General features: G+C 36.0%; 1 protein-coding gene and 1 long non-coding RNA gene across 3 annotated transcripts; one reads left to right on the top strand and one right to left on the bottom strand.

Moving 5' to 3' along the window:
- The first annotated feature begins 313 nt into the window (after positions 1-313).
- On the top strand, positions 314-3164 carry LOC130561690 (uncharacterized). The gene is made up of 2 exons (XR_008963854.1): positions 314-379; positions 687-3164. It is a non-coding gene; the product is annotated as an uncharacterized LOC130561690 (long non-coding RNA).
- A 719-nt stretch (positions 3165-3883) lies between these two features.
- tom1 (target of myb1 membrane trafficking protein) lies at positions 3884-14718 on the bottom strand. Of its 2 annotated transcripts, XM_057346172.1 has the most exons (16): positions 14594-14718; positions 13040-13124; positions 12853-12931; positions 12587-12736; positions 12312-12446; positions 12006-12095; positions 9763-9864; positions 8690-8823; positions 8431-8470; positions 8194-8320; positions 7728-7779; positions 7107-7173; positions 6824-6892; positions 5736-5792; positions 4768-4798; positions 3884-4392 (listed from the first exon to the last, which is right to left on the bottom strand). In XM_057346172.1, exons 1-16 carry the CDS (start codon positions 14643-14645, stop codon positions 4298-4300), a joined length of 1365 nt encoding a protein of 454 aa, XP_057202155.1. In that variant the 5' UTR covers positions 14646-14718; the 3' UTR covers positions 3884-4297. The 2 variants fall into 2 exon arrangements, with proteins under 2 accessions (XP_057202155.1, XP_057202157.1); XM_057346174.1 differs by lacking the exon at positions 6824-6892.
- Between the last annotated feature and the right edge of the window lie 552 nt (positions 14719-15270).

The following is a 15270-nucleotide window of genomic DNA, read 5'->3' as shown; positions in this document are numbered from 1 at the left end:
GACAACATTTTATACGTCATTAACAAACATGATCGGTCCTGTTCCCAAACAGATTAGTTCGTGACACGAGCATGGGAATTTAAATAAGATGTATGAAAAGTTCGTGACACTTTTTTAAACATTTGTAAAAATACTTTTACAGATTGTGGGTTTGATAATGCTACCAAATAAACTTGACATTATAGTGTCGTTCAAATGGAAAAGTATTGTTGCCATTCTTGCATGTCATTCTTTGTAAACACTATGAAAAAACTGAACTAAATTAATTTAAATTTGCAATGATTCACCAGGAATAAAGCTTTCTGTGTAGGAAACATCACAGAGCTCTGTCCGTCCATGGTTTGAACATTTCGGATATGACAATGGAGTTTAGTTCATGGTAAGAGAACCAATGACAGTTGGAACACTTATGCAAATTGGGAAAAATATACAGCTTTAACTGGACATTCTCTTAAATACAGTGTGGTTATTTTATCTGCAGTATAAACAATGGGAATAAGGCACACAAGGACACGGAACATATTATGAAAAATGATGTTGTTGTTCTCTTTACCTCCTTTCTCAAAAACAGATGACCATGAAGATGAATTTGTCTACCCCAGCCATCATATACCTGTTCCACAGCCAAACTTGAACATACTTTAACCAGTTTTTTTACATTCATTTTTTGCCTTTATTTTATACAGTGCAGTCGTAGAGAGGACAGGAAGCGAAGTGGGAAAGAGAAGGGGCTGGGGCACACTAAACTCTTCTGGCACTGTGGGAGTGATGTCTTGCCACTTGGACCATGTCTCCCTCATTTTCCTGCCATGATGAAGCAACTTCCCTATTTTTCTCCCTGTGGATGTGCAGAACTTTTATACTGTGTGTGTAAAACAGACCTGAGGAGGGTTACGCCAATGAAACGCTGCATTCTACTGTACGCGTTCCTGCTGACTGCGATTTCCAAGGTTTCCAGCCACATGATCTGAGCCAGTCTTGAGCACTCGCATACGCTAGGATATTTTCAAACTGTTTGATTTTATCGCCACATGATTTTGTAGTGAGTGCCACACAATGACAATGTGGAACTAGTACAGCAAGTCTCAGTACAGAACTGTATAAACAGAGAAAGGGCAGTCAAGTTCTCGCATGAATTTATGTGAAAACTATTCTACGTTGTTGCCACGACTACATCAAAGGTCTTATTATTTGTGCACATCTTAGCAGTGTGTTGTGTACAGGGCTTGACATTAACACCCGCCAAATGCAGGTAGATTTCAGCCACTCCCACTAGCCATTTTGGCAGGTTGGATATAATTTTTTTATAATTGTAGTTTAAAAAAACTACGGAAGTCGCATACGTCGGCCGCATACGTCATCAAGGTTTTTATTTCAGGTTTTATTTCAGCAAATACTGTTACGTTTAACAGTAAGAATGAAACTACAACGATTACATCTTAAAGGTCCAGTGTGTAATTTTTTGGAGGATCTATTGATAGAAATGCAGTAGTTATGTATATTATATGTCTTCAGAGGTGTATAAAGAGCGTACACAATGAAGCGGTATGTTTTTATTACCTTAGAATGAGCTATTTCTATCTATGTACATCGCGGGTCCCCTTGCATATAATTCGCCATGTTCTGTCAGCCGTTGTAGTGTTTCAAACGGAAGGGGTGGAGTGAGCGGTTGGTTGCAATTCGCAACCTTGCCGCTAGATTTTACTGACTGGACCTTTGAGAAATAAGTGTTAATTTTATGGGTTTTTTTTTTTACCTGAAATGAGACAACCTCGATGACGATATGCGGTCGATAAATGCGACCTTCGAAGGACGCAGCACATGTTATTGGGAAGAAAAGTTGACCCTTCACAGACTACGTGTTGATGTACGACTAAGTATTGTGGGTTTTAAATATAGCTAAATCAAGCAAAATGGCTCTAAATCAAGTAATTTTAGCATGCCAAAGTCAACTTTAATCATAAAATGTATATTCCAAACCAAAAAATTGTGGCCAATGAAAATGCTGAGTTGCTAGTAACTTTGGAAAACCACTAGCCACTGTGGCTAGTGAGCAAAAAGGTTAACGTCAAGCCCTGATTGTGAAGTATGCACACTGCTACCTAGAGGTGGCAGATGACAAAAAACCTGTCTGCCTTATTAAGTTATTGTTTCTGTGAGTTTTTTTTGTTGTTGATAGTAGCGACTGCTCATTTAACCAAAGGTCTTGTTGTTTGGGCACATCGTAGCAATGTGTTGTGTAGTTTGCGTCCTTGCTACGAAAATAATACGTTAGATGACAAAACCCTGATTGCGTTAAGTTACTGTAAATATTAGCTTGACCTACATAATGACATTTTTTTTATCTTGTTAATATTTTTTATGCACTGTTGCAGTTTACACATAAATGCTTTCTGTCTTCCAGAATATACATTTCTGCCAAAAATTACATACAGCTGTCAGAACGCCTAATAGCAGCAGGGTAAAAAAAGAGTTAGAGATGGAGTAAGTCACCCTGATTAATATTTAACGGTGTTGTTCCTCAGGATTGTTGACCCTTAGGGCATTACTTAACACTTGAAATTATGCTCCTGTAGCTGTAACTGGAAAGCATGGTGCTTGCAACACCAATGTTGTGGGTTTAATGCCCAGGAAACACATACTGTGTAACATGAATGTATTCTAAGTTATCATGTTATGGAAGAACAAGCGGTAGTTAAATCTGTCTGCTAATATACTTGCCCAGTTAGATTTTAGGGGAAACCTAATGACAAAAAAACCCCTAAGACAGACATTGCTGTGGAGATGTCGCAATATGTCTCTTATCTAAGCATTTATCCATGTCCAATTTCATATTTTTCTGTCATAGGGTTAGTGTCACATTGCAACATGACGATCACTTTAAGTGCCATTACAAGTTTTGTCATGTTAATCGCTGGCTTACATTGGTTTACAGTGTACAAATAGTTGGAGGTACATTTTTTTTAATTCAAGTCTAATTAGGAATGTATTATAATAGCTTTTTAGGGCTATGTATGAAAGTTGAATTGGCTGAATGTTATTGCTGTACTATGGTTGCACTTAAGTTTAATATAAATGTGCCCTTTGATATGATTAATGGACTGTTTAAAATGTTGTTTGATGTATATTATCAGAATAATTTATTAAATATTAGATTTTATCTACTTACGTTTTGTTCGGGTACTGTGGCCATAACTTACAAAGCAAAATAGTTAACTGAAACACCCACATGCAACTATTGGGTATGCCATTTTTGTATTCTCTTTGACAGTGTGTTTTGTGAGCTATTTCTCAGCTACAACAACCTTTCTTATGTCATCTAAGCCCGTAGGACGGTTAATGATGTCATTTTTCAAACTAGAATTAAATTAAAAGACTAGATTGAAATACATTAATTGTAAGAAGTACAGTATCTTCTCAAAACAAGTTATGCAGTATGTGTTTTTTTTTATTTGTTGCCATTGTAATGCAGTTCCTTTTATGTCTTATGTTTTCTGCAATAAAGCACAAGATACAAATCTGTTCAGTTGCATTAATGGAATATTATACTGGAGGACATGCAGCACATGCAAATAAGCGCGTCTTGTGTCAAGGTGTGAATGACAGGAATGGTGTACAAGATGTAGTTGATGTTTTTGAAAGTAGTATTTGCATATACTTGGATGACTAATTGGATTTTTTAGTCTCTTTTATATATTATCATGAGTAGCATTACATGTCAGTAACTCATTGGTTATTTAAATTTGTAATATACAATTAATGCAAATGTTGTACATATGAAAACCCATCAACACTCAAACATGTCCAAATTACTTTCTTAATACGAATGAATATACTGTAACATAACCCCTAAACTTTAAACAAGAATTAAACGTTCAAGTAGTGCAGGTCTGCAGAATTAAACAGCATTTATTTTAAGAAAATAAAACAACTTACATTTTACACGTTCCTTACTGTAAAATCCACCTCTTTTAAAGTAGCCTAATAAAATGTTAGCCTATATACATACAGTGTATATACACATCAACGATTTAAGCTTACCAATATTAAATAAAGAAAAAAGCATTTATCATGCTTTACCATAGAACCATTCTCCAAAAGATTAACAAAATAGTATAACCATTGCATGGTTAATTAACTAAAAACATACATTATAAACCTAAAAGGGACATATAACTAAACATTTGTGTGCAAAACGCAATGTTGAAAACGGGTTATTGCTGCAGCAGAGGTGTAAACAGTGCATTAATGTTGTTTACATTGACCCGGGACAAATTTACTTAAAGCTACTACAGAACTACAGTTGTGAGCAGTCTGGGTTATGGAGTGACTCGTTTACTGAAGGAAGGCTTTCCGCTGCTTTCGCTCTTGCTGCTAAGAATTTATCAAACTCTAGGAGAGGGAGAGAGAGACACTGGAATTAATCTCTTACAAATTTGTAAAGGTTTGCTAAAGTCATTTATTTTTGCTCAGGAGATGGCTTGTTAAATGAACTGCATTATAAACCTGCCACTAATCCACTCATCTTTATACATTAAGCTAATACATCTTTTACATCCCGATCCAAGATGTGACTTTTCTGTGTGTTGATTGAGAAAATATCAAAAAAATAGCTGCAGAACGGATTTAAATATGTTGACATGTGTATTAGCTAAAATACACAAGATTTAAAAATCTGTTTTTAAAAGAGTTTAAGGTTTGCTTTTCGTTTCAAAAGTACGGATTAAGCCATTCTTCTACCTCAAAATATTTTAAGAAAGAAGATACCTTCACTAGTGACCCCCTCTGAATCATCCACCTGTATTACAACAGCAGAAAAAAAGATATTAAATGCTTTGAAAAACACATCAATGCACAATCGACAAAGTTGAATAAATCAAATAATAATTTGATAATCATTAATTATCTTTCATAATTAATGTCTTTAGTTTGATTGACACGATTCACATATGCACTTGTTGTACAACCTTTTGTAAATTGTATGTATAAATTGTAACATTCTCTGCTTAAAAAACGACTGTTGACATAAACCAGGCTATACAGTATGTAGCCTAGGAAACTTTTTTTACAACATGGTGTCTCTTATCTTTTTGGTTCACGTGACCTTCAATTTTATGCGCCTTTAATTCCTTCTTAGTTTTAATTTAGTTTTATTTCTGAGTGACAGAGCTATATAATATTTATTATTTACATTATTAAAAATGGTTACCGTTTCGTAAATGTTATTTAAATTTCAGTTTCATTCGTGAACCCTGTTTTGTGTAATCCCAGTATCGCTTCAGCCCTACATTTTCATGTATCTCAGTTTCTATTAAAACACGCAAGACACACATGAACCGTGTGTTTCTTGAGAACAGCTCTCGCGTTGTATGACATGACAGACATTAGTTGTCCAATACCGTTCTGTTCATACAGCACATGTACATTTACATTTATGCATTTGGCAGTCGCTTTGGATAAAAGCGTCTTACATTGCATTATACTATACATAAGTATATACATTTATTATATATACTTACATTGCATTATACTATACATTCGACATGTGTACAAGAAAACTATTTACTGTATATATGGTTGTCATTCTCATTTCAGAAGGTTTGCAATGTTGGCTTTAAAACTTTTTTGTTTACAGTTGATATTTTTGAAGACACTTTGGCTTGGAGAAACAGCCAAACAAGAACATTACAGGAGCATTTGTGCAGGACAGGTGTGACTGGATAGAGCTTACTTACATCCACATTAAGCCACTGCTCGATGTCTTCCATCATGTCAATCTGATCGACAGGGATCTGACAGCAGAGAAAAAAGTAATGCTATGTTAGTTCACAACAACTAGCAGTCTTGTTTATGAGATGTGTTGTGAAATGAGTTTCATGCTTTCTTTGTGCTTTTTTGTTTTGCAAAAGGAAAAATGAGTATGGTTCAGGACTGGTGAACACTTGGAAATGGAAAAGATGTTGAAACTGAATATGACGCAGGCCTAAAATATGGAATAAATGAAACGCCAAAGAGCCAGAAAAACCATTCAGCAAATAATGATACCACAGCTCTTCGAAACATGCAGGACACAGAGCAACACAAAGAAATTAAGTTGACCAAAAATAAAATGAAAACAGCCCTAACAGAAAAAAAAAGAAACATCCCATCTTATCTGTACAGCAACCAATGTCTATTCAAGATCTCAGATTTTATTTAAAGGGGTCATATGGCGTGAATATGTTTTTTTCTGTGTCTTTTGTGTGTTACAAGTTGCACATGCATGTATTAGACACGTAAAATTTCAAAAATTAAAGTGTGGGAACAAAAGATGCATTCTATCTAAAAGCGAATGCTCACCCAGACCTGCCTGAAACGCCTCGTGTAACCACACCCCCACAAATCTACGTCAGTTCGTGGTATGATTTGACTAAGACCGCCCAAATGTATACGCAAGTAAGGTGGGCGTACCTGTCAGTACAATTGCTTTGGAACCTGATGTTCCAAATATGGTAAGAGGCGTTACATTTCCGTCACACGCTTGCAGTATTCGACCAATCACTACGCACTGGTTAACTGGCCAATCATAGCACACCTCGCTTTTCAGAGCCATGAGCTTTGTAAAAAATCTGCGCGTTTCAGAGAGGCGGGGCAAAGAGGAGATGCAAACATGCACGGTATGTGGAAAATTGCATTACATCTGAAACAAACCATAATATTCGTTTTAGCCGTGTCATATGACCCCTTTAATATAGGATGTTTCTTTATCATGACCACAGATCAGAAACGACACAAACTCATGTCACGCTGCAGACTGACGGCCTCATCAGCCAATCAGACCCACCATTCCCTTTTCAATCATCCAGTGAAACTGAGGCGAGCTGCCGAGGGCGGTGGAGTCTACATTGTCATCCTTAACATAGACAGACAACCTTTTAAAATGATGGACACACATTTGATGGCATCCAGTGTCAGGTTAACACAACCAGAAAACCTAATCGCTGTTACACAAAGAACATATACATATTCATGAATGTCGCTCTGTCAGAGTACAAAGAGACGCATTAGAAGCATTAGTTCAAACATGATATCCTTTTCTTAAGAGTAAATAATTCAAAGATGCTTACCGTGCTGGTGTCCTGTTGCTTTCTGGGATTGGCAGTCAGACCATCATATGCTACAAGGTTTTCCGGACTGTCAACAAAGCACACAAAAACAAAAGAGGAATAATATTGTATAGAATGTGAAGCTGACGTCACGCCCCATGTTGCAGTGGCGCCGCCATCTTGGGAGGATCATACTCTGCTTTAATTGTTTTGATATGTACCGTTACTTGTTTTGTTTGATATATGAAGAAATCGAACGAACCATGGGCTTTTCCTGAACAACTCTGCGTAATGCTATTGCAGTTTTTAACGCAGCAAGACTGAACTACCATAGTTATATTTCCTAATCAAACAAGAAAAACGAAACGCTGCATTAAACGGACTAGCAGCGATCCTCCCAAGATGGCGCAACATTCAACGCGGCGTGACGTAGTTTCACATTCTCTATTGAAGGTGGTGCTCTTTTGGTAGGTAAAAAACGCCCCAGAGACCTCCTAGAACAGCCTAGCAACCGCACTGCAACATCCTGACAATTGCGTACAATAATCCAACATCACAGTGACGCATATGTACCACTCATCATTTAATTCAAACTTTTTTATCCTATTCTATTGGAAAGATATTGCAAGTATGGGCTCTTACCTTCTTTGTAATGTGCTGCTTTTATTTTGGGTAAAGACTTCTGTTTTTGTACCTATAAAAATGATACAGCAAAACAATGTGTTAACCCCAAAACAGTTTAAAGCATGTTTTATATCTAGACCACCTTTGATAAAATACTAGGTCTCTGTGTTACGAATGTCCAAAAATAAATAAACACGCATATCACTATAATAAATTTGAACATATATTAGAAACCATGTATTTATTTAACATTTATAACACATTTAAAACCTGTATTTCAAAAAGCTACATTTAGGATTTTGTTTCGTTTGTACCACTAGGGGGCGCTATGATCTATAACAACCAAAAAGGGAGATATTCCTCTTAACAGTGAGTTGTTCACAAAAAAGGACCATTCATAATATAAATGGCTCCTATAATAAGTATGGAGACTGAAGTAAAACGTCAAGAATATTTTATAAATGTAAGCAAAAACTGAACTTACTCAATCCTGCCATCTGATTGGACAGCATCTTGACTGTTGATTGGCTGACGACACTTTGAGGTGTATTTCCTGCTATTAGTTGGTTAGGAGTGGCACCAAAATCAATGACATTTGCCTTTGTTGTGCTCTGAGGTAAATATGTAAATATATATATTGGCATTAATGCAGTGAAAGAAAATAATCATTTATTATTATTAGTCATTATTGTACATTTAGCATCTTATATGTTTATCTTACCGACTGTACATTGCTCTGTGGTTTGAGATTTTTTTCAAAACTAAAAAAACATGGAATAACGAATGAGCTAATATATCATAATGTAAAAACATACTCGCATAAGACAGAGAAAGAAGTGTGCACGTCAGAGTGTGTGTGTTTTCCAATGAATCTATTTCATCTCATTATCACAATACAGCTACAGGTCAAGCATCTAAACTTAATTTTGAACTCGATTATTTTATACATTCATAACAATACTTGATGAGACTTTTCTTACCTGTGATATTGTGCAAAGGTTGTGTTCATGTTATCGTTGACAATCAGTAATTGTCCTATAAGTTTCTCGTCTGTAACGCTGGGTATGAGCTCCAGTATTCGGCCTTGCATATTCTTACACGTCACATACAACTGCTACTGGCCGGCAGAGAGAGAGAGAGAGAAACCAAAACAAAAGTTTAATGCCACAGTCCTTAACAATAAGTTAAATGACAAAATCATGACTTGATCAACACCAGTCCATGAGAACATTTCTTATCGTCTTACTATAAAACAATAGTTTAACATATATATTTGCAGTAAAACAAAGAATACAAATAATACACATGTACGACAAAAAAAAAACATGGTTAATCCAAGCAGATATGTGTCTGCTTATAATACTATTTTACATTTGATTAGAAGCAACATTTATTTTTAAATAAAGTGGTGCAGAGATGACGTATTTTTTTTATTTATTATTTGTTCTGATGAAAACAGAGAAAGATATTTGGAAGAATGCTTGCAAACAAACAGTTCATGGAGCCCATTGACTACCATAGTAGGAAAAACGACTTTATATTTTTCTTTGTTCTGTTGAACACAAAAGAAGATATTTTGAAGAATGTTGGAAAGTTCTGGGGCACATTGTTATTTTTTCGTAGTGTAGTCTGTTTATAGCCTCACGTTAGCTTTTTACTTCTGCAAATATTGGGTTAGTTTGTAAATATTATCTTGATAGACAAAATGTGTAAATATCATAAACCTTTGTGAATCACAGAGCTTATTTTTTGCGAACTTCCAAAAGTCTACGGGAAAACTCCATAGGCTTTCGGTCGAGGAAAATACGTAATCTCTACAAAAATACGTCATCTCTGCACCACTCTATGAAGCTTCATTTAAAAGGTTTCACCACCTGCTTTCCACAAGTAGCACGATACGAAAATAATATGACAAAATTTGGAGAATAAAGGACAATCAGTAATCATCCAAAGTGAAATAAATGGAAGCGTATTTTATAAAATAATAATACTTCATCAAAATTATATTCATGGCATAAAGGTATTTCAGCACATCTGGTTACGCTGAACGCACCTGTAATTGTTCCATGTCCGACTGGCGAACACTTCCCATTCGAGACATCATCCCTGACATCACCGATAGATTATTACGCACCATCTCTAGGTCTCTCTTCAACTGTTTCATCAAATACACAAAACACAGAAAACAAATCGTTTTCTTACACACAATGTAACCAGTGCTACAGTTTTCACAGAACTATTCAACAGCTTGTACTTGTGGTACTATTGACCAACAACGTTCAATTAAAACTTTCATTAAAGGGACAGTTCACCCAAAAATGAAAATTCTGTCCTCATTTACTCACCCTCATGTCATTTTAAACCTGCATGACTTTCTCTCCTCTTCAGAACACCAAAGAAGATATTTTGAAGAATGTTGGTAACCATCAGCAGGTCAAATCAGGCCCAAATGTTTAATTGTTTTGACACAAAACCACAGAGACATTTCTCAAAAAAACTTTCCACAGAAGAAACAGTCACATAGAGGTTTACACGAGGGTGAGTAAATTATGACAGAATTTTAATTTTGGGTTAACTATCCCTGTAAGGCGCATAACTTCATAAGGTTCATCCTGGGATAAGAATATTGAAGGAGTGCATATGTACATGCTGACCTCTTTCCATTCCCTATCCAGTTTAATTCATCCTTTAAAAAGTGACACAAATGTTTTCATTAAAAAAAGTCTTTAAGGTTACAAATCTTCAGACCAATATGATGATGAAAAATACATGCAATTTTATCTTCACAGACAGATATAGCATAGATTTACGTTATATAATATAGGGGTGGTTTCCCGTACAGGGCTTAAGACTAGTCCTAGTCTAATATGTTAGAGCTGTCATACTGAAAACAACTCATATATCTCAAAACACATCAGTGCCATTGTTCTGTCTCAAAATGCACATTAGTTTTGTATGTAAAACTTCATAAAGGGACAGTTCACCCAAACATTTTAATTCTGTAATCACTTACTCACCCTAGAGTTGTTCCAACTCGTATACATTTCTTTGTTCTGATGAACACAGAGAGCGATTTTTGGAAGAATGCTTGTAACCAAACAGTTCTTGGACACCATGACTGCCATAGTAGGAAAAATTACCTTTCCTAAATCCATTTTGATTAATTTGAGTAAAAATGTTTCTTTACAAAGAAAGTGGCAAGATAAAAACCACTATTTTCTGTTTCAAAGTTTCACATAGCATCTTTAGGTTCTAGTAACAAAAAAAAAAATCAAATCCAGATTTTGATTTTAAAAGATTTATTATAAAAACTGATAATTTTTTCCCCAAAATGCAATAAATCCATAACATTTTTTTTAAATCAATCAATATCACTATAAAAGTAATTTTTCATATTGAAACCGTTGAAAATACATAACAAAGTGAGTTGATCCACATATGACAGCCTCTGAACTCAATACAATACTAATCTTACATACAGGCACTGGACTAAAAATACATTCAATCAGTCATCGCTCCTAAAATGAATTCAACGGGTCATCTTTTTAATGCTATACATTAGTGCCTCGTCTTCTTAATCTCCTCACGTAAATGATTAGATTTCGATGGTTCACGTTTCTTGCCCACCGCAGAAACCAGCACAGGTTCATCAATGCCGTCAAAATTATTCATTTTTTTTGTTGAACACGAAGTACAAAGCAGATCAGGGAAACTAGGAGCCGACCGTATTCAGAGCGCCGCCATTACTGTTTACAATGCGTGGAATGGTGCGCTGTGATTGGTCGAGCGGATATATCGCATTCTGCAAAGAAGTGAGACTGCCGTATATTGCGGTTTGGAAAAAATGGAGAAAACATGACTGAATAACACGGCAGATATCGCATTTTGCGTAAAATTAAAAAGTGACTTTTCAATATCGACCTGACTGATTTAGGCGGAAACTATTTATTTTTTAAATGGCGTTTATAGCGTTTTGGAACCAAACTCTTCAAATACATTAATACAGATTTGGAACAACTTGAGGGTGAGTAAATGATGACAGAATTTTCATTTTTGGGTGAACTGTCCCTTTAAATGTTCTAATTTACGGCCTAGTCATGGCTTTAGCTTATTTTGGTCCAGGACACCGCCCCATAATTATTTATATGCATAATGATATCTTCATTTGCTAGACTAATGGCCCGTCACTGGTTACTTTTGTTTTAGTCTGGTTATTCCAAAACAGGTAAGTCAAATCAATACTTTCAGTTTGTGAAATCCTAAAATACTAACCTGCCGTGTGTGTGCGCGTGTTACCTGTTGTGGTGACATTTCAAGCTTCGTTTCTGTACTCTGTGGTTGTGACGCCGTAACCGTCCGTCTCTCTGAATACATGGATTCAATAGTCTGTTGGACACAGGCATTAATAAATAAACCTCATGCTGAAGCAACACAAACAACAAAGGCATCATTCATATTTCATAAGGGAATCTATGATTTCAAGTAGGGATTTGTGTCTTTACCTGCATTTATAATAAAACTGAATGCTGACTCGTAATGCTTATAAAAGGATTCGCTCCAAAAACAAGATTTGGTTTGCGAGTATGTGAGTATTTGTTGTACCCTGTTAGGAGTTTGAATAGGGGAACAGCCATTGGATTGATTTATGGGAAACTGCACGCCTTTTCTCCGGAGATCTTCATACACGGTCACTACACCCGTCAAATCTGGAGAACTGCGAAAGGCATCGGACCACGCCTTGAAGAGAGCACATGACAGGGTCAGAGCACAACCACACCCTGTGCTTTGTTTAAAAACACACTGCAGCGCACAGGCATGTAAAACATGAGCCACACAAAACACGTTTCTTCTCAACATTAGTTGACGAAACAACAGACCTGTATCATAGTTAGCACTCTTTCCTGAAGAATCAATGGAGGGTTATTTTTAGGCACGATCGTCTGGACCATAACATTCTCCACAAAGTCTCTAGTAGACACGTAGGTGTGAAATTTGTGCCCGCAGTTTTTAACGCAGGCCTCCAACACCTGTAACAAAACAACAGGGCCAATGTAAGAATGTAATGTGACGAAACGATAAATGCATTTTTTTTTATGCGACATTGTTAAGTGTGGCTTAGGTGTCCAAACCAACATGAACTTACACTCAGAGTCAGCATAACTTCTTTAAAATTCCTATTTCCCAAAATTCTCTTCTTTATTGCTCTGACGGCATCCTTGGCTCTAAAAACAATACGAGAGTTCAAATCTAGCCGCAAAAGCTTATATATTACGAACATTTGACACGTGTCCTGACCACATAAATGCTTTCCTCGATGACATCACACATACCCATCATCGGTTTCATTGACAATGTCGCAGATGTCCATATTGAGACCCCAGTCTTCTGATGGGAGTGATGAACTGGTGGCATTTTCTGAGAATGAGACCAAGAATCAGATATGGACAAAACCACAGAGCGCTCTTTTTAATTGACGCAACCACAGACCTGTTACAAAACGAGTAAGCAGAAGGTTTCCTTCAAACACACAGGTTTATTTATGCAGCTTTAAAATCCACCGCAAGCTAGCAAGTAACGTTCCTCATCATTTTTCATTTACAAGCGATTCTTTTTTAAATCGTACTATTTAAGCAATTTATTTGCACAGCAATGCACAAATAAAATCACTTCACTTATAATAACCTCTTATTGCAATACACAGCTATACACAGTTCATTGAAACGGAACTCATCCTGAATGATACAGATACTGTACATTAGATCCAGCGTTTATAAAACTATGTTCAGTTTACGTCACTGATCTCTATATGTGAGCTACATAACTTGTATCGTTATCCGCACTTAAAGTTCAGCATGTGGGCAGGGAAAACAGGCTTTTCAACTGTTTAAAAAGATGGATGCCATCTTCAAAACACTTCCAGCTTTATTGTGTAGTTTGACTATTACAAGTAAGGGAATAGTTTATCTTCATCATGTCACTGCTCAAACTCTTGTTTTTACACTTTTAAAACTCACTTTAGTTTGGCAGCCATGTAAACAGACACAAGCCTGAAGATTCTTTGAAAGAAATTTTTTAGAAATGATCAATTTAGGAGTGACATTTGGGTGTGTAAATGACACATGAGAGTATTTATATATTTAAACTATTCGTCAAAAGAAGAAAGACCAGTCTGGCATTAGCAGAACATTGCAATGAGTTGCTTTTTTGTCATGCTGTGAAGAATAATGGAGAATTTTAATGTTTAATTGGATACTTTGATTCATCAAAAGTGTATGGATAGGGTAATCTAGGATTATTTTCTATTGCATTGACACTATTCAATCCTTGTCTAAATTACCTATGGTTTTACTATAGTAAAAACGTAGTAACCATTTGTTATTGTATTGAGAACAAATAAATAAAAATAGCCCCAATGTTATTTTTTCTCGATAACTAGTGTGACGTGTGAAACCAGTTCATTAAAATAAAAAGTCCTGTAAAGTCTCTGGTGTAAAAATGTTATTTTTTAATCAAGTCACTATTATTAGCGTACCGGCAGCGCCCCGCCTTTGTCTTACTATTTGCGTATAATGCTTTATTGACACGTAAATGAGCAAATCCGAAATATAGGGAAGAACACTTGAGCCCGCCCCTGAAGTTTGATTGGACGAGCGAGGTATCCGTCTGAACCTAATCGTCTCTTTGATGTCCTCAATTTAAACGATGTATGTCTTCAAGTATGTCTTGCAATCGAATCAGGCATAAATATAGAAGCCTTTTCTGTTAAAATCGACTTCAATATGATGCCTTCGTATACGCTAAAATATAAATACACCCGTGCTGGATTAATACTCGCTGTGGCGTATTTGTATGCTGTATTAAACGAATGACTATGTCATGCTCACCTATGAGTTGACCTACGGGTGTAGAAAAAGGGTTTCCAAGGAAAAACTCCATATTTTCTCCGAGCTGTTGAGATCAGGGTTTCTGCCTTGGGTTGATCAGATGCACTGCTCAAACAAACTCAACCCCTGACGTCACCTCTTAAAGTGACAGCAGCACTGGGAAAACGTGGTTTAAGTGCACACACTGATATCATGATCACATTATGCATTTTTATGTTTCAGATAACATTTGTTTGTCTGCTATTGATAGTACAATCAAATAATGAGTCAAAAAGCTTAGTATATTTTTTATTGGTTTAGTCAAGCACAATGTATTTTTCTTGCAATGTGCTCTACTTGTAATTGTACATTTTGGCAAATGTAGTAAGTGAGAGGTGTTTTATAGAAATGTGTAAGAACAGGAATTAGGTTTTTTGTATAAGATCAAACTCCCCACATTGCATGTCATGTCCTGCAGTGGCCCATATCATTTGTGCATAACAAAAACAGGGTGATGAGCTCTAAGGTGTGTTCTCATTTACCACAGAGAGCCTATAAATTTAAGACAAGAACAAATAAAAAGTTATGATATAGTGTGTGGGATGCATATTACATACTGATAAATAATACAAAAATATGTCTCTGTATGAAAATTATATTCTTTTTTCACACATCATAATCAGTTATAGGTTGTCATG

This window comes from Triplophysa rosa, linkage group LG11 (assembly GCF_024868665.1).
Source record: "Triplophysa rosa linkage group LG11, Trosa_1v2, whole genome shotgun sequence".
In the NCBI taxonomy this organism is placed as follows: Eukaryota; Metazoa; Chordata; class Actinopteri; order Cypriniformes; family Nemacheilidae; genus Triplophysa; species Triplophysa rosa.
The sequence above is the reverse complement of the archived record's forward strand: the minus strand, read 5'-3'. Positions and strand labels throughout refer to the sequence as shown.